This window comes from Fusarium subglutinans (assembly GCF_013396075.1).
Source record: "Fusarium subglutinans strain NRRL 66333 chromosome Unknown NRRL66333_c0000156, whole genome shotgun sequence".
Taxonomy (NCBI): domain Eukaryota; kingdom Fungi; phylum Ascomycota; class Sordariomycetes; order Hypocreales; family Nectriaceae; genus Fusarium; species Fusarium subglutinans.
The window spans coordinates 20,249-46,636 of NW_023502219.1; the positions used below are offsets into that span (position 1 = coordinate 20,249).

Genomic DNA, 26,388 nt, shown 5'->3' on the forward strand with positions numbered 1-26,388 from the left:
TGATCAGATTTGGGAAAAAATCACTCTCTTTCCTCTTACTTATTGTCTTCATCAAGAACACCCTCCCTTTACAAGAAAGATTACTCAGCGGTTAGCTACTTCAACATGTCGGCGACTCTCGAACCGAAATTGCTGCTTCAAGCCGTTTTTCACCATGTAGTTCTTCCGTCCAAACTACCTAGCAGAAACGACGCAGATAATTCTGGGCTGGCGTATGATCTTGGAAGTCGGCTTCAGCGCGCTCTGGCCATGTTCAGTAATGATCATGACCAGGAGGCTTGGAACGTCCTAGTCAGCTCTATGAAAGCTACAGCATTTCTAAACCAAGGCCAATTGATCAGCCACGAACTTCTGGAGCGGTTTCAAGGCATCGCTACTGGCGAGAAAAACATATGGCTCGCTCTGTTCGTCACTCAACAGAATTCTGCTTTGCTGGTCCATCGCAATGACATGTCTGTTTCTGAAAGCGTTTCCCACTCCTGATGACATATCAGCTAATCTCATAACAGTGAAGAAACGGTCATTTTCGAAGCATTCCAGACGGAAGCGCCGGTTAAAGATGTTCTCGCAGCAAAGCATTGCCTCACGTGGGAATTTCCCCATCGCTCAGTCCAACTTCCATTCAACGTTTTCAATGACATGTCATTTTTGAGAAATCTGTCTCAGTTTTTGGGACAGGCAAGCCATGAATCCTTTGATCAGTTCGCGGCAAAAGCTGCCAAGGGCGGGAAATCAATTGCCGAGACCCGCAACTCCACTGATCCTGCCCTGGTAGTTGACATGCTCATGTCACTTTTGGAGGGGCTTGGAAGTGGCGCTCAAATACAGTCGGTCCGCAAGAAAGTTCGGGATGACGTTGTATTGGGCTCATCCGAGGTTCCCTGGAGGCGCTCACCGTACTGGCTCGTTCTCCGCATAGCATTGAGACGCATGTTACGTGAGTTGCTAGACCACAAATGCGTCGGCATGGGACGAGTCTATTACAAGTTCGTTATCTGTGCCATGTTGGCCGAGCTTCTCAAGGACTCTGTTGACAATCTTCACCCCGAGATGTCGTTGCAGCTTCGAGCAAAGCTTTGCCGCCGCATGGCAAAACTCAAAACGGATAGCAAAGCGTGTTCACCCTCTTTGCGCCCGTTGTATGACCAGCTTTTTGCATCAACTTCGGGAGACTTTGAAGATATCGTGAAGCATGCAACGGAAAAGCTTTCATTAAAATGGGACGACTTCAAGGCCAGAGCGACTCGCCGGATTCCAACTCTTCCGTCCCGTGTTCCAGAAGCTGATCTGTATATCAGACTGGATAATAGTGGGGCCTTTCTGAGATCTCAGCTGTCACAAAGGCTCAGTCCTACGTCCCGTGTTATCTTTCAAGATTTGCCTAAGCTACAAGAAGGAACAATTCTCGAGGTTGGCCGCCTGGCTGACCGCTATATTTCCCTCCAGGACCGTGATAATGCGGCAGCTAGGAGAATCGCTGCCACCTCAGATAACCCTCAAGAACTGTGTAAATCACTATCTACAAGTATCATGGACCTACTTACCAACGTGGGAGACAGCTTCAACAACGATTCGACTTTGATGAGTCGCCACCTTCTGAGACTTTTCGAGCTTTGGGTAAAGATGGATGAAGAAGCAACCTCTACGTGTCCATTACTCAAAGAATATCATCCTCTGTTTATTCCTGATGCATTGGATGTGCTTTGCCTCATGACGAGGGGCGAGATGGAACGCCTATTACGAGTGCAGCAATACATTCGCAATCGTGTTGCTTCGCACAAGAAAGGCCTCGGTACAATCTTCGATAACCCCAGACAAGGGTCAACGTTTCCTGCCAGATACGTCTCTTCCACTGCGGCTGGTGGCCAGATGCTGATGACCGCTACACTGATTGATGATGCTTCACTGAGGGCTCGACAATCAACCCTGTCTGAGCTAGAACGGCTAACACAAAGTTATGACAGCTTGACACAGTCGCTGAACGACCTTACCTGCACATGCACCGTTTCTCCTACTGGCAAAAAGATTACGCATGCTTGTCGAAGATGTCCGAAGTTGTGGAAACGGAAGAAGCTTAAGATCAGTGTCCATGAAGACTTTCTCCCAGCAACAGACTCTGATCAGCGCAATGCCCAAAGGTCAGCTATCCTTCTTGAGCTGCTTATTCCTCAGTACTTGTATGCCTATCGTACAGCAACTTGGCAGCTGTACCTTCTTGGTACCACCGTGTACTCAAGAACCAAAGGTGTCCCCAAACTGCTTCTTGAAGATATCGCTGATATCAAGAAGTACTCTCTGAAGGTGAACACAACCTTCACGCTTGCTTCGCGTAAAAAGTCATTCCGGCAAACTCACTATAGCAAGTTGAAATTACCAAAAACGCCCGCCCAGGTCACCTTTCCCTTTGGAGCCGAAATGTCATACTACGATACTGTATCGGGGCTCTGGGCGGACGAACTCCCCAAAATCCCATGGTATCAGCACCTTTTAGGTCCCTGGCTTCCACAAGGCATTCCTGATCCATACGAATCGCCAAGAGGTGTTCTAGGCATGCGTGTACATCATCCCTCTTCTTACGAGATCGTAGCAAGCGGATCAATGTGTCCTCTTACCATTTCTGGTAATGAGCTCAGTGCTTTCCAGCGAGCGACTTCTGCACGAGGTCGACGCTGGCTCGAGATTCTGAAGGAATTGGCGGCTTCCAATTTCGACTTTAGTAGTCGAGCTACAAATACCTTCTTCCATCGCCTTGCTATGCAGGCCGGCCCAGCTGCATTGGAAAAAGGAATGCTGCGTGAAGTTCACTGCGTGTTCAGCAGTGAAAGTTTCTGTTATAGACTGAAAGAGCGGCTCGAGGCTTGGATGGACACGATGGAACAGAATTGGAGACAGGTCGATCGGATGAGTACCGTTTTGATATTGGGTCTTCGGCTATATCACCTCGGCCCGCCGTCATTTAAAATGCAGGCTCATCAATTGCTGTTAAGAGTCCGCTCCATCACCTCAAACTGGATCCTTCGATTACAGCATGAGGTCAGATCAACGCTTGACGGTGACATGGCCGCCAAGGCCGCCACTTTTGCATTCTGGTCCGCGTTACTTTGCCGTCAAACATTCTGGGGGTGTTTAGGTCATGATGACTTTGAAGCAAGCCTGCTCAAAGATGATCCGTTACCTTTCTTCCGATCGTCAATCGCGCTTCAGGAGAACCTGCTTGACAGCTCGGATAAACTGCCCACACACTTGCGTAGTCTTCTTACCCAAGACATGTCTGCTTCTTATCAGATGAGGGATATTGTTGAGAAGTGGGTGGATAGCGACATTGGTCTAGTGGAGAAGGCAATAAACGAGACATGGGCCAATGCTAGCCTTCTCGCCCAGAGGTCTTACTACCCGTGGAAGAAGCTCCCAGGCAAACACTCGTGGTGGATCTCGTCTCAAACCGCCCCTAGTGACTCAGTAGCTTCACAGAGAGTACATTATCATATCCTTCAAGGTCACTTGCTAGTGGATCAAAAGCCCCTTGGGAGGCTTCCTCTTGAAATCAGAGATGATGAGTCCGTGAGGGAGCTTTTCGAGGAGCGACACTTGCTAACACGGCCATCCGGACTCTTGGACTATCAAATTCTTACTGAAATGGAAGAACACCAAATCCATGTTGGCATAAGGGATGGCGAAATAACCATCAAAGCTCTATTCAGAGGCTCCATTCTTCAATTCGTTCCCCGTTCCATGTTGAAAGGTCCCATGGGCTGGGACTTACCGGCAGACCTAGTTGACGACTGCGTGCACTGGCTGGACTTGACTACTGGGGATCTTGAGATGCGTCGAAAACCACGGATCTGGAGACGCAAGAAATCGAATTGGGTACTCGACATCCGAAAACGAAGAGCCACCAGAAACACGGGAGCCAGTCTTGTTGAGCCAAACTCGGAAATTGGGAGGAAAGTCGGTAGTATTTTTCAAGATTTCGAAGACTCCAAGAGGTTGACAATTTACCAGCCGGTGAATGGAGATCTGTCCGTGGAGCTGAAACGTTTGGAGCTCCGCTTCCATGTCAACCAGAGAGGTTTGCTCTACTGCCCTCAACTCAAGGCTGAAGTAGACCCTCAGCAAGACATTGGAACACTACACGGACTACGAAGTGGAGTCACTCTACGGAATACCTCAAACTTTGAAAGAAAGAGTGTTATTATGCCGATCGGGGGTTTCCAATGGCAGAGGGAGGGAATTCATGTCGCTGTTAGGATTTCCAACGAAGGAGTGTACGCTAAATATACACTCAACTCTGTCCTAGGCCGACTGGACTGTCCCCCCGAACCACTTCTTCTTTATCTCAAGGCGGCAATACATGCACTGACATCTTTTCCACTACCGGATGACTTTACCGGTAAGACAGGAACAGAGGAAGCTCGTCATTGTTTGCTCTCGCCTAGCAGTCAGCCATGGACTCCTTTGGCGGGCTTTCCACAGAGAATACTGTCTGTCATCAAGTCTCTATCACCGGAAAGAACTCTTTATCCCCCAGGCATCAACTTGTATCAAAAGGTCCGTTGGGATGAGCATTTAACTTCCACAATTCAACATGAAGACTTGGCTCCTTTAGTCACTCTGATTGAAAATCGGTCACGGGAGCTAGAGACTTTCAGTAACACAGAAACTATGACAAAAGGTCAGCACGAAAGTGTGTCATATAACGCGTCTGTGGCTCGTTTGCGAATCAGAGGTCGTATTCGAAGACAGCTCTATGAGCGTGTCTGCTTTGATTCTGATTCGACGGTTCTTTCTCAGGCGGCACAAACAGATGGTTTCGTACCTCTTCGAGACCAGAAGTCATCTCTAAAGAGCTGCCGAGTATATCAGACCATCCGTGCGATGATGGAATCCGATGCTAGTGCATTTCACCTTCCCAAGCTTGCTCCAATTTTGGAGAAATGGAACACATTCCGAGGTATTAAAGAGTCCTTATCAGATATGGATTTAGCGGCGAGTCTAGAGGTTGAAGCGCCACAACTTTGGGGGGAGCTTGTTCGGAAGCTCCATGAAAAAGACCCCACGAGAACTTACAACAACCATTTTTCCCTGGCTTTGTTAGCATTCAACGATAATGTTGACATGGTCGTCATAAAGTGGCTCGTGGCACTTTTTCAAAGTAGTAGACTGAGTCGCATCCAACCGCCCAGCCATACCCTGTTCACAAACTTCCGCCATTTTGAAGAACCGTCCAAAGACTTATTTTTGTCGCTAGTGCTACCAGAACCATTCATTGATGGTACTAGCGGACTGGTGCTCAGAAATGATCGTAAGAAAGACACGGTGTTACGAATAATCTCTCACATTCTCAACATGTGGCCAAATCCACCTCTTTCAAGACACGAGTTCGAATCATCAGTCAAAAACCTAACCTCGAACATCAGGGACTTTAGCCTGAAGAAGACATGGCAGAAGCTCTACCCCGAGCTTCGAAGACTCAAGTCTAATTGGGAGCTGTCTGTATACCTCCTTGACCTGGAGAACGCAGCAGATCTGTTGCTAGACGATCAATCGAAGATGGAGCCAAAGGCATATCAAGACGTCTGGACTTCAAAACCAACACCTCTGGAAGGCAGAAACCCAGAGGGACCCAGGGAATACTTGATGGCTCAGTATTCCATGTCCGACTTGCTATCGAGGCTCAAAATCCATGAGAGGCCGAATGAGGACTCTCAATCCTGGTTAGAAGTACGAGATCAGTCTTCAGTGGGAAGCAACAGTTCCCATCCTCAGGGCCAGGCTTCGGATTTACCTGTAGGTCAAAGGCCTGAGTTCAATATCCTCAAAGGGATTATACAGAGACTCGTCACTTCACCTCTTACTTCACAACGGGCTTATGGGGAGGACCTTTCAGTGTCGCTCAACGCTTTAACTCTAGCCCAACAAAGTCGAAAATTACTTCATGGCATACCACGCATGGATTCAGTCAAGGGAGAAATCGATCGATGCCGTCAACGACTACGAGAACAACAATATAAAATAGAACACTCGGCTTCACAAGGTGATGAGGGCTTCGCGTGGCTTTCAAAAGGTCAACTTTGGCCTTGTTTCTCACCAGTAGCAATTCTTGAACAGCTAAGAAATGGCAATAGATTGCTAGTACCTCATGCATTGGTCAACACGATAGTAGAATATGGGGTGCTCACTACGCGCCTCCAGCGTTACTTGCGAATAGAAGATGCAATTCTTCGCAGAGATCATGTCTGGTTGGAGGAGAATTCTGAGACTGAGGGTCACTCCAACTGGAATCCGCTCAAGTACCCAGAATGGCTTCTCCTAGAGATCGACAGCAACATGTTGATTCGGCCTATCCAATTCGAAGTAGCCAATGCTATCATTTCACCATCATCGACGTCGAATTCTGTTTTACAGATGAACATGGGTCAAGGTTTGCATATTTTACTAACCACTCACAACGGATCGTGGAACTGACTTTTACCGTAGGCAAAACTTCTTGCATCATGCCTATGGCTTCAATAATGTTGGCAGACACGAAGAACTTATGCCGACTGGTTGTGCCTCGAGCCCTTCTCCTTCAGACAGCGCAAGTGATGCAGAGCCGACTTGGTGGGTTGGTTGGTCGAGAAGTTTGCCACCTACCCTTTGCTCGACGATCACCTACCGACGACCAAGCTCTAGACCTTTATCACAGTCTTCACAAGAGAACTCTCGCATCAGGAGGAGTCATGCTGTGCTTGCCAGAACACCTACTTTCCTTCAAGCTGAGTGGGCTCCAGAAGCTGGCTGACAAGGAAACAAAGAGAGCGCAGAGAATGATGAACATCCAAGCATGGTTGGAGTCATCGAGTAGAGATGTTCTTGACGAGTCTGATCTCACTCTCTCGCCAAAGACACAGCTGATATATCCGAGTGGTATACCCACCATGATTGATGGTCATCCTCAGCGGTGGCGACTTATCGAAGATATGCTATCTTTGGTTGAATCTCATGTACCCCAACTTCAGGCCAAGTTTAAAGATGGGATACAGGTATGGCGACGACACCGGGGCTTTCCTGTCATTCACCTCCTACGTCCAGAGGTTGAAGATCTTCTTAACACTCTTCTAGTGGATGATGTCTGTCATGGTCGGCTCTCATATGTTCAATTCAAGGCTGACAACAGTCTGACTGCCACAAAGCCCGTCAAACTGCTGCTCTCAACTACTCAACCTCCCGCATCCATTTGGGAAGATGCAATTGCGTCGTTGAGTAATGAAGCCTCTGTTAGAAAGACTCTCTATCTTCTTCACGGGCTCATTCCCCAACGGTTGTTGATTCTCTGTCTGAAGAAGTCGTGGAATGTTCAGTACGGTCTTCATCCGGACAGAGCTCCCATTGCAGTGCCATTCGAAGCTAAAGGAATACCTTCGCAAACTGCCGAGTACGGTCACCCGGATACGGCGCTTGTTCTCACATGTTTGAGCTTTTACCACGCTGGTTTGAGCAAGTCACGATTTCTCCAGAGTCTCCAATTAATCAGCAACTCTGAAGATCCCTCCTCGCACTATCAACGCTTTGTATTCTCAAGACATCTTCCTGAAAACCTTGAACATTGGCATCAGCTGGAGATTGAAGACGAGGCCCAAGTCACTCTTCTCTGGGAATATGTAAGGTTCGAGAAACATGTCGTCAATCATTTCTTGAACAACTTTGCGTTTCCGCAACATGCCAAGCAGTTTGGGGTAAAGTTCCAAGCTTCAGCTTGGGACATCCCCTTGCTCCCCGAGGGTATGAAACGGCAAGGTATGACAACAGGATTCAGTGGGACCAATGACAACAAAAATATACTGCCACGTACGATTCGTCAAGATGATCTGCCCAATCTCATACAAACCAACGCTGAAGTTCTGGTACATCTGCTGGAACCACGCAACCAAAAATGCTTCCAAGCTGTTGACCGACACGGACGGCATCTCAATGAGATCGGGATACTAGAACTACTCCGAAACAACGGGATCAGGATCCTGATAGACTCGGGTGCCCAGATTCTTGAGATGGAGAACCACCAGCTGGCTGCGGCCTGGCTTGACGTCTATACCGAAGCCCAAGGCGCAGTGTATTTCGATAAAAACGGCCGAATCATGGTACGAGCTCGTTTTCAAAAGTCTCCTGTGCCGCTTCTGGCTAGTTCCTTTGCAGACACTCTCGAAAAATGCGTAGTCTATATCGATGAGGCGCATACACGCGGGACCGACTTGAAACTTCCCATGTACGCCCAAGGAGCTGTAACATTGGGCATCAGTTCGACCAAAGACCAGATAACGCAAGGTAAGTGCATGCAACAATCAGTAGACCGTGTGAGGCTAACCATGATAGCTGCAATGAGACTGAGGCAACTCGCGACAACGCAATCAATCGCATTTGTTGCCCCTCCAGAGGTGTACACAAGTGTTTTGTCACTTCGATCCGCCCACAGTCCCAGGGTTGCATCGTCGCAACCATTGAAGTCTACCGACATTGTCCACTGGCTTCTAGAGCAAAGTTGTCAGGCCAGCGACAATATGATGTCCTTGCACATTGCCCAAGGGTTCGACTTTTGCAGACGTACAAATGCTCTAATGGAGTTCAGAAAATCCTCGCAAAACAAAAAGAAGAGAGACAAGCTCCTGCAAGAGACTCAACAGCCCGAGGGACAGACATTGGAACAGCTCTACGGGCCAAAGGAGAAAACATCATCAACCGGCTTGAGAGTCATCGATTCTACACATTTACAACGTTTTATGAAAGAACTACATGGACTGGAGGCCGATCTGGTCAAACACCAAAGGCGAGCGTGCTCCTCGGCTTTTGATGAGGTGGAGCAGGAAAGAGAAGTCGAATTTGAGGTCCACCAGCTTCGCGAGAAGCAAAACCCTACACATCTTACAGCATTTACGTTCCCGGGCCTCGATAAGGCCCTAGTTAAGTTTTGTGATGAGACTGAAGTAAAGCTGGCTAGTCTTCATTTTATCTCAGTCCTTGACTTGATTGGCGATACCTATATCGGACTCAAGTATGGTGTCAGGGGATCTTCCTCGAACCTGTTTGTCTCGAAGGAGTTCTCAAGAACAGTTCAAACCCAGAAGGCTGAGGTTTCTCGTCGCCTTATGGTAAGCTCTCTAGCAAACCTTTTCAGACTAAATATACTAATAATACACTTATAGCGACCAGTCGAATGGGTACTCTGGAGACCTGACATCCAAACAGCCTTAGTCGTTATTCCTGAGGAAGCTGAGCTCCTTCTTCCAATACTCCGAAGGATACGAACCCCCACGACTTATCTTCTTACGTACACATCCCCATTTACAAGATCTCTTTTGGAGGTCGGTACCCTTGCCTACTATCCTGTACCGACTCCAAAGAAGGAACTTGTGATCCCTTCTTGGCTGAGCATTGAGATCGGCATCATGGCTGGTAGATTGTATCTCTCTTACGATCAGTATACGCAGTTACGCAACTGTCTCATGGTTGACGAAAGGGCAGAACCTTCGGTGAATATGGACGATGCTCATCGTAGCAGGAAACACATCCTTCCCAATTTCGGAATTCTTAGTCCTCAGTCGCTCTCAAGGTTTCTAAACGAGTGGATTTCATATCGGTCCCAGTCATCTGACATTACGCACACCCCTATGGGGTATCTAATTGGGAATCGAGATCTTTCCGACAATCACCCATTCTTTACTTCTCAACTCAAATCGAGGGCCATAGAAACCAGATCAGTAGCTCATCATGGAGCGCTAAGAGAGAATGCAGAAGGCCAAAGCAGCGATGATGAAAGCGAATAGACTGAAAGCGGACAGAAGCTGCTCGATTAAGTTACTGCTAAAATATATCCTTATACTAGTCAAAGACTCTATATTAGTAAGGGTTTTTAAAGTAGTATAGTTACACAAATTCACTCGCTAGACTTTCCCAAGTAACAATATTATTATCCCCTACGATCTAGGTAATGGCATTGCCCAAACTTCTTGAGGCTTCAGTCAATTGCTTAGTTATCACAGAGAGGTCAGAGAAGGATATCACCGCCGAGAATCACCGACATGGGAGGCAAAACTGCAGTATCACATACTTTCATGTTATCTTTATGTAGACTCCTGCCTACTACTTCACAAGAGGGTCTTAGATTGTAGTTGTTGGAACTCCACTAAGTCCGTCATCCGGATCTCCAATAGTTCCGAGTATTTCCCCAAGGTTGTCAGGATAGTCAATGCGCTCGAGAGAGTCATCAGCTGCAGTAAAAAAATAGAAGGTTCCGTCGAGCTCGAACAATGTGTACGGCGATCCTGATTCAGCATCCAGGGCGAAGAGTGGCTTGATGTTACCACTCAGCCCGCGACTCTCTAGAACCTCGGAGACTTTGCCGCCTTCACCCCAATACTCGTCACCGCCCATTTCTTGGTAATTTTCTGTCCACTCTTCGGTCGGTGGGGGGTACTATGTGTGCTGAATTAGTTACAGCTCGATAGGTGGGATGCGTCGTTGTGACTGAAGTTACATACCTCGCACGTTGTCACAATCACGCCATCGACCACTTTGGTATTTGGATTCATGGTCAGAGTCGGAGTTCTAGGTTCAATTGAAATGGTTGGTTTGTAGAACGAAGGATAGCAGGCAGCCTGGAGTACAGCCAGAAGTTATATACATCTCTCCCCAGCGAATGCCACTGACGTCAAGTGTAAGACATGACATGACGTGGCAGTTGGGCCAGCAGCTGATCGGCGGCAATAACTCAACTTGCTTTGTTGTTAAGGCATTTCAGCTTGGCACTAGTAATGGAACTATACCATAACTGATCATCGCTGCGTATAAGCGCCAATTGACTCTCTGAAGCTAATTCTGTATCCTGCCCGTATGTCTTAATAGGCTAAAGAATGTTGATCGCTTGCTGAGATAAAGGAGGTATAGATCTTACTTACAATTTCACTATAGCTGTCGTCCTTCTGTTTGTTTTGCTAACCGGTATGTGTTTTATTAATTCCGATGCTATGTATACTTATGCAATGCTTAATGCTTTATATTATTATACATTCGCCAGTCGCTAGCTGCTTAGTCAGGCTTGTCCCCTCTCTGAAAAAGAGTGTAGGAACGTGTTACTTAATACAGCTACTACTTTTTATATCTCTATTATTTTCCAATTAACCTATATTATAAAATAAGGATTCCCAGTTTAGACTGTACTAAGGTTATACTATACTGTAATAATCTTAATTACGCTGTGTTTAGTATTAGTAATAATACCAAGGGATATTAGGTAAATAAACAGTTATATACATATCCCGAAAAGCTATAATTAAAGACTCTTTAGTAAACCGTAACATTATCAATAGACACTAATTATATAACTTATATATCGGTCTATCTTAAGGAGTATTAAAAAGTATCCTTACTCTTTTTCCTAGCCTGGAGAGGTGGATTTATCCTAAGCTCAACATTAGGTATAGGGTACCTTATGACCAAGTCGTGGTATAGAACCCTGCACTATAGAACTGTTTTAACATATTGCTATTATTCTCTAGACGTTCAGGAGCCGAAGTTGTTAATTATTAGCGGAAACGGTTGGTCCGTCCTTCCCTCCCGTCCCTAGTCCCTAGTCCCTGTGCGGTATCTATACTAGATAAGGAATGTCGGAAGTGACACCGGTTCAAGAAGGTTGCATGCCTGCCCAGAATGACCCCCAAACCCAGTAATGTTCCACGGTTGTGGGCCGTTAAAAACTTTGTTGGCTCGCTGAGGCTCCTGAAAGGTGCCAAGCAATGTGAAGCCGAGTACCGGCAAGCGAGTTTCAGAAGGTAAGTGGGCGGCCAATGGGGGAAGAGATATGCTTGTTTTGTATGGTATCGGTAATAATTAACCCGAATGCGACATCCGATCAGAGGAGAGAGAGTCTATTCGATGCGTTGGTTCCATGCATGGGCTTGGCAACGCCCGAGAATAAAGAGCCCTTACATTTGTAAATCTCCGTCGTCTTGGAAAAAAGGTCAACATGTCACTTAGAGTTCAATGACCAGATTTGCACATAATGGTGGTGGAATATCCCGACTCTTTGTCTGCTTGAAGTAGATTCAGACGCCTTGGGAACAAGGCCAAAACACAAATGAGATGACCAAGACTTTGTGGCGAAAGAGTCTGGCGGTAACCGTTATTTTGCAAATTATATCTCTTGTGGAAGAACACGACTTTAAGCCGCCAAGAACTCAATCGACATCAGTCTTGCTTAGACAGGTAGTACTGCATTATCTAGGAAATTTCTTTTTTCCAGCTGTGCCGTAGTGCATGCATGCCTGGAACAACTGCATGCAAAGATCCATGTAAATGACTGAGTCACAGATTGATGGTCTCGTCCAAACTAGTACCAGGATGTGAATCCAGCATCTGTCGTGTGTGGCAATACCCTGTAAACTGTGACAGAGTTCTTATCCGCCTTTAAGGTTAAATGCCAAAATGGGCTGTTCGTATGCAATACGATGCCTCAGTCAGTACGCGCATACCTTCCGGGGTTTCAAATAAAGACGCATCAGTCTCTGAGTCTTTTCTCGTTCTTCCTTCGAGCTGCTTATTCGAAGCTGTAGTTTCCATCAGACGCCCATGTCAGAGTACTACCAAGGGCCCAACAACTCGGCCAAGCTAAAAGCCGTGACGCTTACGTTACTGGCTAGTGCTACTATTTTAGTGATATGGAGAATATCCTGGCGACTCTCGAAAAGGGTAATCGGCCTACCGGATTACCTGCTGATACTTGGTCTGGTAAGATTTGCGCAACCCCATCTTAGGCGCGACTAACCTTTCAGTCCCTAAGCATATGTCTTGCTGGCTTCAACCTGGACCGTAAGTGTCGTGAGCTCGTTGGCGAAATATCTCTAACAAAGTGTCAGCGTACTTTCGATGGGGATATGGTTATCACAAAGATGATCTACCACCGGATATCCAGAAGGCTCTGACGCCTAAAATTGTACATCTTCGCGTCACCCCATCACTTCCAGTCCGCCACTAATAATTGCAGTGCTTCTGGCTCAACCAGATCTTTTTCAAGTCGACAGCGGGCGTGATCAAGCTTTCAATCTGTACCATCTATATGAACATCTTCAGCAAACCTGTTCTCTTGAGTACAAGAATTGCACGGTATGCCAATTTTGCACTGATGGGCGTCATCATCGCCTACTACACTGGCGGCACTCTGGTATCGACCTTTCAGTGCAACCCGATTCGTAAGGCCTGGCAAGGTGATCTCGACGGTACATGCATTGACAACACCAAATTTCGTGTCGCAAATGCCTACATCAACTCTTTTACGTCTGTCTTGCTGGTTTTGATACCATTTCCTGCTCTTTTGTCAACGGGGCATCGGAGCAAAGAAATATGGCAATTCCTCTTTCTCATTGCCTTGGGACTCGCGTACGTTGACGCTGCCAACGAACAAAAATCTTTGTATTAACACGCTGACGGCTTAGACATACGGCTTGTGCTGTGATTCGCGTTGTGATGATCTACGTGCCGAACGAAGGAGCTGCTACTGATCCTTACTGTATGTCCTTCCCCATCCTCATGCTTTCCGTTATGTTAACAACCTCAGGGTACAATACCACGCCCAATACTCTCGCCATGGCTGAGATATTCACGGCCGTCATTGTGTCTACTATCATGACAATGCGCCCTTGTTTCCAGGTTGTTTTTAGTGGGATAGCGACGACCGTCACGAGTACCTCACGCACACGAAGAACTAAAGTTGACAACTCAGGTGTTTTGGCATCAACCGCAAGCCAAATACGAAGGTCTGATCGTCAAGGCTTTAGTAAGATTGGGACAACCAAGACTGAGGTGTTAAACATCGAGTTGCAGAGCAGAGACCGCAGCACTGAAGAGTTATTTGTGCTTGGCCACCATCACAGTACGAAGCATGAAAATGTATAGAATCTTTGTATATATAAAGATCTTGCTATAGTACATCGGGGGCAAATAAAACTGTTGTACCTCACTCTGACTTGTGCCATTGTATTAAGTCACAATCGTTACACTACATAAGACTACAGAGGCCACTGAGATGCATAAATAAGATTGCTTTTTTTATTACATCCAGGGAGAAAAAAAGACACCGTCATCATCAGACGCAAGTAGTGCAAACGTGTAGTCCTGTAGGCTCGTCTCGTTATCTACCCGCTACAACCATGTTCACTACCCTGACTTCTTGTCAAATTTAGTATCCACACGGGTGCGATAGTGCCGCCTTGGCTTATTTGCGGCCAGTCTGATCCCACCAATAGTCTTTCGTTGGCTTTAAAATCCGCGTATAAGTGTAGGCATCTCGCACTTTCCACCTTGCCAAGATGAATTAACTGTGTCCACCGTTCCCTCTTCCGACGGGGCCCACGATCTCTGTCCAACGTCAAGCTAAATGCCACATCCCATTTGATCAAAGTGAAGGCCGTGCTTCCATAGGGACAGCGGGATAAGCTCTGAGCTACGCTGGTACTTACTCATTACTCAGCTCACGGTGGGGAAGTTCGGGCCCTGAAAGGCTTGTATCTCGCGACTTTAAGGCTCGGTAAAATAGAATTAACCTTCTGACGTCACTGTCGGGAACGTAATCACCATATAGTTAGTTGCCTATGAGTCTCGATGTATTTTATTATGGCTCCTTTTTGCTATTAGTTCTAAAGAACCGGGAATAAACTTTCTTAATGCTTACATGTATGCTCTGCAATCGCGCCCGATTAAAATCCTGTCATCATCGTCCGATTCTATCTTCCATCTCCGCCTCAATCTCGGGGAGCGTAGACTGCAGCGTCTGTGCCGCGCCCCTGCACCACGCGTACGCATGTTACACTCTGCCAAGGCCTATCCTAGTCATCCTTCGGGATTTTCGGTGGGTGGAACAAGGATTAGTCGCCGAGAGACATTTGTTCGTCCTCCCATCTCATTCCACCCTCTTTTATCGTTGCTTCTTTAACTCGAGGCTGAGCCGCAGTTCTTCAACATTGACAGGCTGAGTACAAGTGAAGGAACACAAAGGAATAATGCCTTTCCTACTGCACCTTTGCTGGTGTTTCATTGTACTCACCTGCTTAGTGTCTACTGTTGTTTGTCATGATGACTATAGAGACTTCCGCCACAGATGTCTAGCCTTTAGTCCAACAAGGCTCATCAACAATTCGACCTTGACGCGGCAAGAGTTTGTTTCTGCTGGTACAACGTTGCAGCTCTCAGACAATGTACCGAGTTGTAATCGCGCCTCCCAGGCTGTCACAGTCGACCTCTGTCGCATTGCTCTCCAAATTCCTACCTCGAAGCGGTCATCAATCAGCTTCGAGCTATGGTTGCCGAGTGACTGGCAGGGATCGAGATATCTGGCAACTGGTAATGGTGGAATTGATGGATGTGAGTAAATTCCCAGGCGACCAGCTCAGGGTAATAGCAAAGCTGAGACAAGACGTTTAGGCATCAAGTACGAGGATCTTGCGTATGGCACAACTAATGGTTTCGCTACCATGGGTACCAATAATGGACATAACGGTACGACGGGTATTACCATGCTGAACAACCCTGAAATTATCAAGGACTTCTCTTACAGAGCGTGAGTACTGTCGCCTTCCTCAGAACCATTAGCTAATCAGCAAAGTCTGCACACTGGCACTCGCTCCGCCAAGAAGCTGATGAAAGCTCTTTACGGCGAGAAACCAGCTCACAATTACTACCTGGGTTGCTCACTGGGCGGTCGCATGGGTATCAAGGCCGCAGAGAAGTACCCTAAAGACTACGATGGAATTGTCGCTGGATGCCCAGCTGTTGACTTCAACAATCTTCAAGGCCAGAGGGCTATATTCTACCCAATCACAGGATCTGCAGATTCACCTAACTACATACCCATTGACACCTGGAAGGGGCTGATTCATGACGAAGTTCTTCGACAGTGCGACAAGATTGACGGTGTTGAGGATGGAATTATCGAGGTCCCAGACAAGTGTTTCTTCAACCCGAAGACCTTACAATGCAGCCCCAGACGTCCCAAGAACTGCTTGAACGCGGCTCAAGTCGCGCAGCTGCAAAAGATCTACGCTCCTTATACTTATCCCAACGGCAAGCTCATCTTTCCTCGTATGAACCCTGGCAATGAACTCCAGGCCGTATCGAAACTCATTGCAGGCACTCCTTTCAGTTATTCTGAAGATTGGTTTCGATATGTCGTATATAACGACCCGAGCTGGGATGCTAGCACCTATAACACGAATGATGTGCGAAAGGCAGATGAGCTGAACCCCTTCGACATACGTACCTATCCTCAAGAGCTTCCCAAGTTCAAGAAACGCGGTGGAAAGCTGCTGAGCTATCATGGTGGCCAGGACAACCAAATCACACAGTTCAACACTCAGCGTTTCTGGAACCGCATGTACTCTGCAGATAACGGCCTGCAGGACTACTATCGCTATTTCCGCATGTCAGGCATGTTCCATTGTAACTCGGGTCCTGGCGCCTGGGCTGTTGGTCAGGGTGGTGGTGCCCCTGCTGCGGGTATCCCCTTTGATCCCCAACATAATGTATTGGCGGCCATAGTGGCTTGGGTTGAGAAGGGTCAGGCCCCTGCTAGCTTGACGGGTACAAAGTTCATCAACGACACTGCCACCAACGGAATCGACTTTCAGCGCAAACATTGTCTCTACCCTAAGACGCAGACATATATTGGCGGTAATCCTAAAAAGACATCCAGCTGGCAATGTCGATAGATCTAGGTAGTTTTAATACGACAGAGCTTGTGTTTATTTAACCAGTCTATGTTCACTGTCAAGAGCAGTGCCGTTGTTTTAATTTACTGTCTTCGAAATCAAACATGTTCTTCATATTGGAGCTTCCCTGTTCGTAATCTCTCAAATATCTACAAAAACTCCACTGCTGGTTCCCGTACAGGCGCATGGAATTTATCCCCACCAAATTCACGCGACTGGATCTGAACGTGGAAGTTAATTTTCGCCTCATCGTCAGTGTTGCCTTTCAAAACCTCCATTGTCTTGTTATCGATGGCAATGAATGAGTTCTCGTTCAGACGATCCTGGCAATTGCGGCATCCTGCAACATTCCATCGACTCAGCACAGCTTCGCGCCCAACTTCAACCTTTTCACCACTGGGCAATTCAACATGGGTGCGGATGACGAAGGAGCCAGCGTAGTCTGCACGACTGACATTGTGCACCCGCGCGATCTTGGCAATGGGCTCCGTGGGTGGCTCAAATCGGGCTGGATCATTGTCGAGCGAGCCACGGCCATAGCTGTATCCAAGTTTGTTGATGTCTGTCACGTCCTCCGATGTGTAGAATCCACCGCTAGGCTTCGTGAATGGATTCAATGGACTGTTTGTGTCCAGGGCTGTACCCTTGGGGAAGGTCGGGTCACCCAGGCTAATCGTGCCATCCTTACCAGCCTCGACTGTCAAACTACCGGTAGCTGTGCAATCATGGCGGAGCTGCCACTGCCAGAAGGTATAGTCAATAAAGGCGTGATGGAGGTAGAGAATGGGGTCAAAAGCAGCTGTCTCATTCTCGCCCATGTCACCGTTGGCGCCGAGAAATGGATCAGCGTTATAATTGCCTTTCTCGTAGAAACCGCCAAGCGCAAGGTGGATGGCATTATGCGGCTCCTCGAGAGCTACACCATAGTGTGGCTGGCCACCATTCTCAATAATATACTGGGCCATGGAGGCCTTGTTGGAGAAGACGGTGTAGTTTGGCGCCTTGAGGCAGATCTGAAAACGAGAATAGACCGAGTAAGTGTCGGGAATTGTGGTCTTAGGGTCGCCATCGGGCGTGATTTTGACCGTTCCGTGAGTCGCACACTCGTCCCAGAACGGCAGAGCCAGATCAGGGGCCTCTGGCAAAGCATTTCGGAGTGCATTCTCTAGGCGATACAGATAGGCTCTGTGCCAGGTTGGGAAGAGGACGGTCTGGTGCTGGCAGTATCCACCCCCACCAGTCCGGGTTTGTAGGATCCTCCTTGACGAAAGGCTCGCCGTGATAGCCAGCAATGACGAAGAAGGAGTCCGGATCGTTGGGAGGTAGGGTCTGAATCTTGCGGAAAGCCCTGACGAGGTTCTCCAGCTGGGTTCTGTCACCAGCGTCGTAAAGACTCACAAGTTCTTTAAGAGAGCGGCGAACGCGCATGATGGGCCATAGCAAGAAATATTGATATGCTAATGTTATTGGCTAGTGGATTGGTGATCTCGATATCTAGGTATGTAGTAGACAGTCTGATCTTTATAGTTGATAGCTCGCTCCACTCGGATTTCTTGCTCTGCAACACTACCATGGCTACTTGAGTTTTCATCGAGGACGACAAAGGTCACCTCGACCAATCCATGAGCAATGGCATGAACGTGGCAAGCTCAAGTGAGACACAGGTAACACATTCGTGCGGAGGTCACCAACCTGCGAATCGTTGATCCGGGGCATAGCGACGACAGCAGATTTGAAGCCGAAAACTGCGGAGTTATATCTCCTTCTGTCGTCTTGATTCTATATTCGCAAGGATCAGCTGTCTAAGCCTTCGCCAATTGGCAGATACCAGACATCGGCGCAGCTTGATAGCTGGAACAATTCCTCTAGAACCTTGCTACTGTATGCCTGCTGATAGAAATAGTGAGACAATTTGTGCTTGCTATGGAAAGGTGTCTCGATAGTGTATTACCTGGTAGACCTGAGAGATTCTAGATGCATCTGTTGACTAGAATATTGTTGAGGTGGCGCGAAAAGATGATAACTTGGGATGCAGTTAAAAGCCAATAGATAAGACACGATTCTGATGCATTCGATAGCTTGACGCGGCTCCACTTCTTTACCCCGCGTTTTGTGGGCTAATAACACATTTTTGGATGCTTCAGCCAGCCTCAATAGCTTAGTTGCCACATTGGTACGTCGTTCAGCCAGTCTTGTGTCTCCAGCTTCCATATTTGGCTGCAACTAGGTCAAACGGTAGCAATAGTCTTAATATGTATGCAACCGTTTTTGGCGATATTGACCAGGATTCCGCCACCTTAAGTGATGCTAGGTAACATCAGTAGCTGCATAAATCGCTGAGCCACTAGCCATAAACACTCATTGCCGCCGTTTGGATATGGCTGCATTAGCTTCTCTAGTCGAGTCCTGTTTCACTTGCGAATATGTAGTCACATGCCACGAATACAGTTTGTAGGTCTTAGAGGCCCGTAAAACACCATTGGTTATTTGTTCAATTCGGTTCTGGCCGATGAGACATGATACTAAGATTTTAGTGTCTTGGTATTCAGGACGCTATCGATAGTACGATCCGATAGCTGACCTTATTGTCATTTAGTTAGTGGCGATAGTTATGTCTCAGCATTGGTCCAGACCCTCAGCCGCAAATCGCTGGACTAATCAGATGTTGAGCTTCTCCTCAGATATCGACAGGGAGCGGTTGAAAATTAAAAACGTCCCAAAGTACAAAGCACCTATGTATATAAGAAGCATCACCCCTTGTTACCAAACATGCTTGTCATCATCTCTAGGACAGTTTTTCAGACTTATCTACTCCCCATATTTCTACTTCTCCCAACCACGGAAATCAGACACGCTGGATAAATTGCAGTGGTGCGGTACTGATTTCAGTTCCACAATGGCTTCTGAAGGTCTCTCGACGAAGGAGATCCTCCTTGATGCTGTTGAGCAAACAATCGGAGCCGATCTACTCAAGACCATCCAGCCTACTGACGTCTCCAACGTGGACCAAGATGTCAAAGGCCCCGCTATCACTCAGGCTCCGGTATGTAGCACCCAGCTGCCTGTCCCTCCGGTTTTCCAAGCCGCCATGGAACGTAACAATGGCTTGTGGGATATAGTTGTCGGGCTAAAGGAACACATACCTCGCTGGGCTCCTGGGTCAGTTATCAGGTGGACCGCCTGGCGAGCCGGATTCAAAAGCCAGGACGATGCCGACTACGCTGCTCAGCAGCTCAATGTTGCTGCAGAGAAATGGAATGAAGCTGACGTTGGTGTGACTTTCGAATGGGTACCGCTAGCTAAAGATGCTACCTTTGTTTTGACCAATGGTGGTGCCAATGGAACAACCCTCGCGAGAGCCTTCTTCCCCAATGGCGAGGATCTCAACTATGTTTTCGTGTACTCTTATGCATTTAGCCAAGAGTGGAAGCCACACAGTAAGCCCTTTCTGTAGCTTTGACATGTGTTCCCCAGGCTGACGATCTGCAGTGTGGAATGTCTTCATGCACGAGCTTGGGCATGTCATCGGTCTGCGTCATGAATTCGCTATCGGGGACGTTCGTGACGAGATGACTGCAGATAGAGAGGGCGAGAGGGCTGTTCGTATCGGTGCGCCTGATCCAATGTCTGTCATGAACTACCGCAACGAACCGCCTCAGCTCCAGCAGTCCGACATCGAGTCAACACGCAACTTCTATCGTATGACCGAAGACGCCAATGGCAAGAGCCCCGCGATTGGCATGACACAGATTATTGATTACACCCCTCTTTGAGCTGTTAGTGGAGAGTCGAGCAAGGAGTAGTAAGGAATAGTTCAATGATGCCATTCTCTTGAAATATCCTTTTACTTGGATGAAAGCTGCCTATCTCACAACATGTATATTGCCGGGTTTTAGCAGTCAATCTCTCACGTTTATGTATGCATTGAAGCATCGAATTACATTTCGCATTAAGCCCGGTCTTCGTCGCTAGCTACTGCTCCCCTTACGTATATCCTTCCTTTCCTTCCTCAGCTCTTTCGCCATAATCTCGTTATTTAGAACACTTACTCTCATTATACAAAGGAATTTCGTTGCTCTTGTGGTTTGACTGTGTGTGAGTTCCTTTCAAGTGAAGGGTTAGTTTAGTTATTTTCGTAAAGAGACGTCAACATAATGTACACCTTTGCTGAAGCACTTTAAATCCCAACTCATGATTCGGCAGCTTGTTGATAATGGGTGACATGACATAGACTGTAGGTAACTTGTGTAAAACGTTGCCCTGATCAGTTGGAGATACTCGCTGAGGGTTTATAATCTCTTCTTCGACTGTTTTGTGTTCTGCATGAAAACTGTTTGCCATATCTATTATCCGCATTACTGAACTCCATCTGGTTCGAACTGCTGCCAAAGAAGACCTGTCATAACATATGCCGCCACGAAGCCATCCAGTACACTCAGGCCATTTCACAGTGACTGAGTTATATGAGAATACCCGGAAAGAAAAAAAAGGATATGTCTTGGAAGTAATGACAGGATCGGGATTGTAACGGAGGACTAACCTCCAGTCCAGTTAACCCGAGCCGTCAGTAGCGTAGGATACTTTGCGTGAAACTCATAGGCTTTGTAGCCAGGATGGGTCAGTAGCCTGCAGTCGAGATTGTTATAGATTCCAGCCAGAATGAGCTTAGCCTTTCGACCACCTATCTACACTTCTGGTATTTCTAGTATACTGAAAGACTTTAGTCATGAGTAACATTATTAGATATTAATAATTCTTACATAAACCCATTATAGCTAAGATGGAACACTTATATGGCTCGCCTTGATAAGCCTGAAAGATCCTTGGTCCCTATTGGACTGTTACTTATTAATGTGAACCTGTTCCAGAAGCATGCTGTTGCAGCGGACATGACCAGCATTCGCCTTGAGCCCATCCGGGTATCGCCAGATATAGATAACAGTTACCAGCCACATTAACAAAGTATCGAATATGTACAACGTCCATTCATGAGAAAGAGAGTATCCAGTGTAGCCTTGAGCATACTCGATGATCCTAAAGATAGATCGGATCATAATGAGAAGACTGACAAAGTAAAGCATATAAAGAGTTGACTCCCAGGGCACAATGGTTCCGATCGACTCGGCCGTTGGTTCTCGGATCATACGTCGATGAAAGACCACGGACACAGTGCAGAATAGACCAAAGATGACGATCTGAACCGCAAGGCCGAGTACGACAATTCTTTAAGCCCACTTACTTAGATTTGCGTTTTGGATAACCGACATACCCGCGCCGCCGCCTTGGATCATAAAGGATAATACATCTCCAAGTACAAAAGTCCTTGTCAACTTTGTTGGCTTAAGAAGAGAGTGTTTGTCGGCGTTGAGTCCTCTGATGATTCGACCAAGAACCATGTAAATCGAGGCAGCAAAGAGGGCGGGGGCAACGAGGATGAACATGTTCTGAACGGCATACGGCATGATTTTGCCGGTTCTGCTATAAGCACCCGCGCGGACGCCATACCCGACCATCTCGACTACGGCGCGAAGGTTAGAAGACATAGCAAAATAGAAGGGAGGTGGTAATAACTTACAGAAGCAACCGATAGCAAACACGATGCAAAAATAGGTACATGTCTTCCAAATCTTCCAGACTATGCAGAGCAAAGAAGCCATGAAGAGCACCAAGAATATGGCTGCCGCGGGTACGCTGGGGCTGTAGCGCCAGAGGTAGGCGCCGCCTTTGGTAGGTTCGACTCCAGGGACTGGCTCGAAAAGACCGTCGGTGGACATTTTGCTGTCTGGTAACGAAGTAGGTATAGAAGTGGCGTGTAACTTGGTCAGTACTATGGCGGTTTAAAGTTAATGAATAGATGGAAATCTGCAGATGTGATAATGGGATTTTAAACGGTCTATGGGGATGGTTAGAAATTTGAAGGCCTTGCAATATTTATAAAGCATTCAATGCCACTCGCAAGAAATAAATAAATCATTCTCGGGTATGTATACGCGTCCTTGGGTTAGTTTTCCATCCATAATGCGATCTATTTCTGAAATTGACAATTCAGGGTCAATATCTTACATGGTCGAGCGGAGCCTAAGCACCCAATCAAATACTTCTGTAAACGAGGAACAAATCATTGATCTGAGCATACTGTCAAAGGCCAATCAAAAGCATCTCTATACGGTTGGATACGGGGATAGTGTGCATCAGTGGATACCGCTAATGATATCTCCGGAGGCTAAAACATGGCCTCGCCGATGCACGGTCAAATCTGATTCAGTCTTCACGTGCTATGCTCCACCATAACTACGTTAGAATACGAGTATCCCCCTTCTTTACAGAACTAGACTTGCTTTGCCTGTTCACATCCTCCCGACTTTCACAGTCGATTGACTCTCTGGAATCGTTGCTTGCTATGGCCCGCCCCAAGTCCAACAAGTCTTCCACAGCCAGTGACAAGCCCCTCAAACAACGTCGGTCGCACCGCAAATCTCAAAATGGCTGTGGCGCCTGCAAGCAACGACACATGAAGTGTGATGAATCTCGACCGATTTGCCTGAACTGCAAGATTTCCAACCGTTTCTCCAATGCATCTACATCAACACTGGTCAGAAACCTTCCCCGCCGCAAATAACGTCAACCGCGGATACGCCATCTCCTTTCCATCTCTCTTCTCATCTTTCTCCCACAGGCCCGACGTCAATATCGCTTAGCCCTGCTGAATCTGTTAGTTCTACTTTGACGACACTCAGAGACGCCCCAGCCAGAGGCGACTTGTTCGATCTCAGCCACTTTGCCCTTTATCATCATCTTTTAACCAATCGTCACACCATCACATCAATTGATCCCTCCAATGAGAGCGTCATCTCTCACACATTGGATTATGCACTTAAAGCTCCTTATTTGATGAACCAGGTGCTTGCCCTCTCTGCGCTCCATCTGAGCAATCCCCCTTCGCTGCAACAACCATATTATCAGCTTGCCACCAGTCTCCAGACAAGGGCGTTGGCCTTGTTCAATGAGGAGAAGCAAGAGGTCTCAGAAGAGTCATGCGTGCCCATGTTTCTCTTCTCGTCGATGGTTGGATTGCATGTCCTCTGCGATACCCTTCAAGGTCCAAGAGAGAGTTTCGGCGCTGTTCTCGACCGCTTCGTCACCTATCTGTCCATTCACCGTGGCGTTCGTGCTGTGACGAAACATTCATGGGATACAATCAAGACTTCAGGACTTGGGCCTGTACTACAGCAGGTCGAAGACGCGTTCCCAGCACTAGATAACAATATAGAAGCGACAACCATCCTCCACGAGATGGTAGACGCAAACGCCTCCCTGTCATCGGCCACCAAATACCACGACGCCGTATCTACGCTGCAGCGGTCCTTTTGTCTCCATGCAGCACTGAGTCAGCCAAACAGACAGCGATTCGATGCCGCGATAGCATTTTGTCTCGATGTTGATGACGAATATTTCGAATTGCTCAAGAAGCGACAGCCAGAAGCGCTGGTGATCCTTGCATTCTTTGCGGTCTTGCTGCATTGGAATCGATCCACGTGGATAATCGGTGATGGCGGACAGTATCTAATTCAGTCCATTACATCTCATCTCGGGCTTCATTGGGCAGAATGGTTACAGTGGCCTAACTCAATGCTTCAGGACAGCAATAGTAGTATTAGTAATTGATCCATCTAGAACAACAATAAATATTTGCAATTCTTGTCATTGTATACACATGCTAGGTAATACATTCTTTTTCCGTTCTATGGTACTGTCCCCTATCCTCTGCCCATATAAACCGCTAATCGATGCAGGGTCCAATACTTGACTCGGTGTGCTCAGCATGACGTACAATGGGTGTAGTCGTCATCAGCCACACGCCAATTCCAAAAGGTCAAAACTCCACATTCCATGGTCTTCACCCCACGAAGACATACAGATACGAGTATTACCCCCTCGGTAAAACATTTTCTGCCCCCACTATTACAAGACATTTTCTTATCTAGACCCTGTACCGTTAGGTGATGGAAGCTTCTGATGTGTTGCCGATTACGCGTGTAGAGAATGTGGAGTTATGACCGTATCATTGCATGAGAAACAACCATTGGCATTACAAGTGCCACAATTAGGCTAGTGCATCCTTATGGGGACTGCGATATTAATAGATATAAGAAGGCCTTAGTGTAGGCCACAAGAGTAAACAAATAGCAGGAAACGAGATGGTCCCATATCTACAAGTTATATTTTACCACTTGGCCCTATATACCAACCAAAGAACCATGTCTCTCTCTTGCGCTGCTAATGCTATTAGTCAGCCAATCATCTTCGGAGGAAAGGTTAATCGATTTTGCCGTTAACTTGGTCGAAAATTATAATTTTGAGGCAAAGTTATTCCTTTACTATGGCCACCCAACAACCGCCGCGGAGGATGTCAACTTTTGCAACGTCACCGTCACCTACACTCACCCTGGCCAGAACGATACTGTCCGCGTTGAAACATGGCTTCCTATGGACAACTTCAACGGTCGACTTCAGTCCGTCGGGGGAGGAGGCTGGGTCGCTGGACGATATCCGCCTAGCTATGCTGCCATGAGCGGAGCAATTAGTGAGGGCTATGCCGCCTCTACGACTGATGCTGGGCTACAGCTACAATCGGACTATGGTCCTGATAGCTGGGCCCTGACCAGCGAGGGGAACCCCAACCTCTCCCTACTCCAGAACTTCGCTTCTATCTCTCTAGGCGATCAAGTATGTTCTTACCATATCTTTGTAACCTGTTTATGCTAACAAGACTGGGCAAACATTGCTAAAGGGTTGGTCGAAAGCTTCTACAGGAAAGCACCGAAGTATTCATACTGGAATGGCTGTTCTCAGGGCGGAAGACAGGGTATGATGCTTGCATAGCAGTATCCAGAAGCTTATGATGGCATACATGCGTGTGCACCGGCAATCAACTGGAATCAGCTCTTCATGTCGACCCTTTGGCCTCAGCTGATCATGCAGGAGCTAAATTACTTTCCGTACCCCTGCGAGATGAATGCTATCTTAGCGGAGGCCATAGAGGCCTGTGATGCACTTGATGGTAGTATTGATGGAATCATCTCCAACGTGGACGCCTGCGATTTTGACCCAATGGACGTCGTCGGCAAATCTATCAACTGCTCCGATACTGCGAACATAATTAGTATCACCGAGGAGGCTGCCAAGATAGCCAAATCTACCTGGTCAGGTCCTACTGCTGCTGGTGGCAAGTTCATATGGTACAGCCCCAATACGGGAGCTCAGCTCAACGGACAGTCGCTCCAGCTTACAAGCGATATTGGACTTACAATGACCACGTGCACCAACGAGACTTGTCAAGGAGCTCCAGTGGGACTTGGAGAGGTTTGGATCAAGTACTGGATAGAAGCCAACCTGGACTTGTCGTGCAAGAATATGAGCCGAGAAGCATTCGATCTTTATGCCCATGAAGCTATTCAGCGGTATGAGTCAGTAATTGAAACCAACGATCCTGACCTGATAGCCGGGCTATCATGGAACGGTAAGTCTGATTTCTTACTCACGCTTGTCACCCAAGCTAATAAGTTAAAGCAAAATCAGATCATTCCAGTTAACGGCATAAGGCACTAATTTAAAAAGGTAAAGGAGATGATCCCTGAAGTCGTAAGCTTTTACCGCATAA

General features: G+C 47.2%; 7 protein-coding genes across 7 annotated transcripts; 4 read left to right on the forward strand and 3 right to left on the reverse strand.

Moving 5' to 3' along the window:
• Positions 1-105: 105 nt before the first annotated feature.
• Positions 106-9,797, forward strand: FSUBG_9779 (uncharacterized protein; the record flags this gene model as incomplete). Its single annotated transcript, XM_036688328.1, has 5 exons — positions 106-452; positions 510-6,421; positions 6,478-8,301; positions 8,350-9,122; positions 9,177-9,797. 5 exons carry the CDS (start codon positions 106-108, stop codon positions 9,795-9,797), a joined length of 9,477 nt encoding a protein of 3,158 aa, XP_036534715.1.
• A 334-nt stretch (positions 9,798-10,131) lies between these two features.
• FSUBG_9780 (uncharacterized protein) lies at positions 10,132-10,562 on the reverse strand (the record flags this gene model as incomplete). The annotated part of the gene is made up of 2 exons (XM_036688330.1): positions 10,132-10,446; positions 10,512-10,562. The coding sequence occupies 2 exons, from the start codon at positions 10,560-10,562 to the stop codon at positions 10,132-10,134; spliced, it is 366 nt and encodes a 121-aa protein (XP_036534716.1).
• A 2,124-nt stretch (positions 10,563-12,686) lies between these two features.
• On the forward strand, positions 12,687-16,727 carry FSUBG_9781 (feruloyl esterase B-2; the record flags this gene model as incomplete). Its single annotated transcript, XM_036688331.1, has 8 exons — positions 12,687-12,756; positions 12,879-12,961; positions 13,013-13,404; positions 13,461-13,534; positions 13,583-13,897; positions 15,076-15,384; positions 15,445-15,580; positions 15,626-16,727. 8 exons carry the CDS (start codon positions 12,687-12,689, stop codon positions 16,725-16,727), a joined length of 2,481 nt encoding a protein of 826 aa, XP_036534717.1.
• Positions 16,728-16,876: 149 nt separating this feature from the next.
• Positions 16,877-18,155, reverse strand: FSUBG_9782 (tyrosinase; the record flags this gene model as incomplete). The annotated part of the gene is made up of 2 exons (XM_036688332.1): positions 16,877-17,912; positions 17,959-18,155. The coding sequence occupies 2 exons, from the start codon at positions 18,153-18,155 to the stop codon at positions 16,877-16,879; spliced, it is 1,233 nt and encodes a 410-aa protein (XP_036534718.1).
• Positions 18,156-19,623: 1,468 nt separating this feature from the next.
• Positions 19,624-20,500, forward strand: FSUBG_9783 (matrix metallo ase-11; the record flags this gene model as incomplete). The annotated part of the gene is made up of 2 exons (XM_036688333.1): positions 19,624-20,164; positions 20,217-20,500. The coding sequence occupies 2 exons, from the start codon at positions 19,624-19,626 to the stop codon at positions 20,498-20,500; spliced, it is 825 nt and encodes a 274-aa protein (XP_036534719.1).
• A 1,068-nt stretch (positions 20,501-21,568) lies between these two features.
• On the reverse strand, positions 21,569-22,501 carry FSUBG_9784 (RTM1; the record flags this gene model as incomplete). Its single annotated transcript, XM_036688334.1, has 3 exons — positions 21,569-21,950; positions 21,993-22,245; positions 22,303-22,501. The coding sequence occupies 3 exons, from the start codon at positions 22,499-22,501 to the stop codon at positions 21,569-21,571; spliced, it is 834 nt and encodes a 277-aa protein (XP_036534720.1).
• Positions 22,502-23,127: 626 nt separating this feature from the next.
• FSUBG_9785 (tannase) lies at positions 23,128-26,365 on the forward strand (the record flags this gene model as incomplete). Its single annotated transcript, XM_036688335.1, has 6 exons — positions 23,128-23,243; positions 23,465-24,273; positions 25,018-25,454; positions 25,519-25,593; positions 25,671-26,247; positions 26,346-26,365. The coding sequence occupies 6 exons, from the start codon at positions 23,128-23,130 to the stop codon at positions 26,363-26,365; spliced, it is 2,034 nt and encodes a 677-aa protein (XP_036534721.1).
• Between the last annotated feature and the right edge of the window lie 23 nt (positions 26,366-26,388).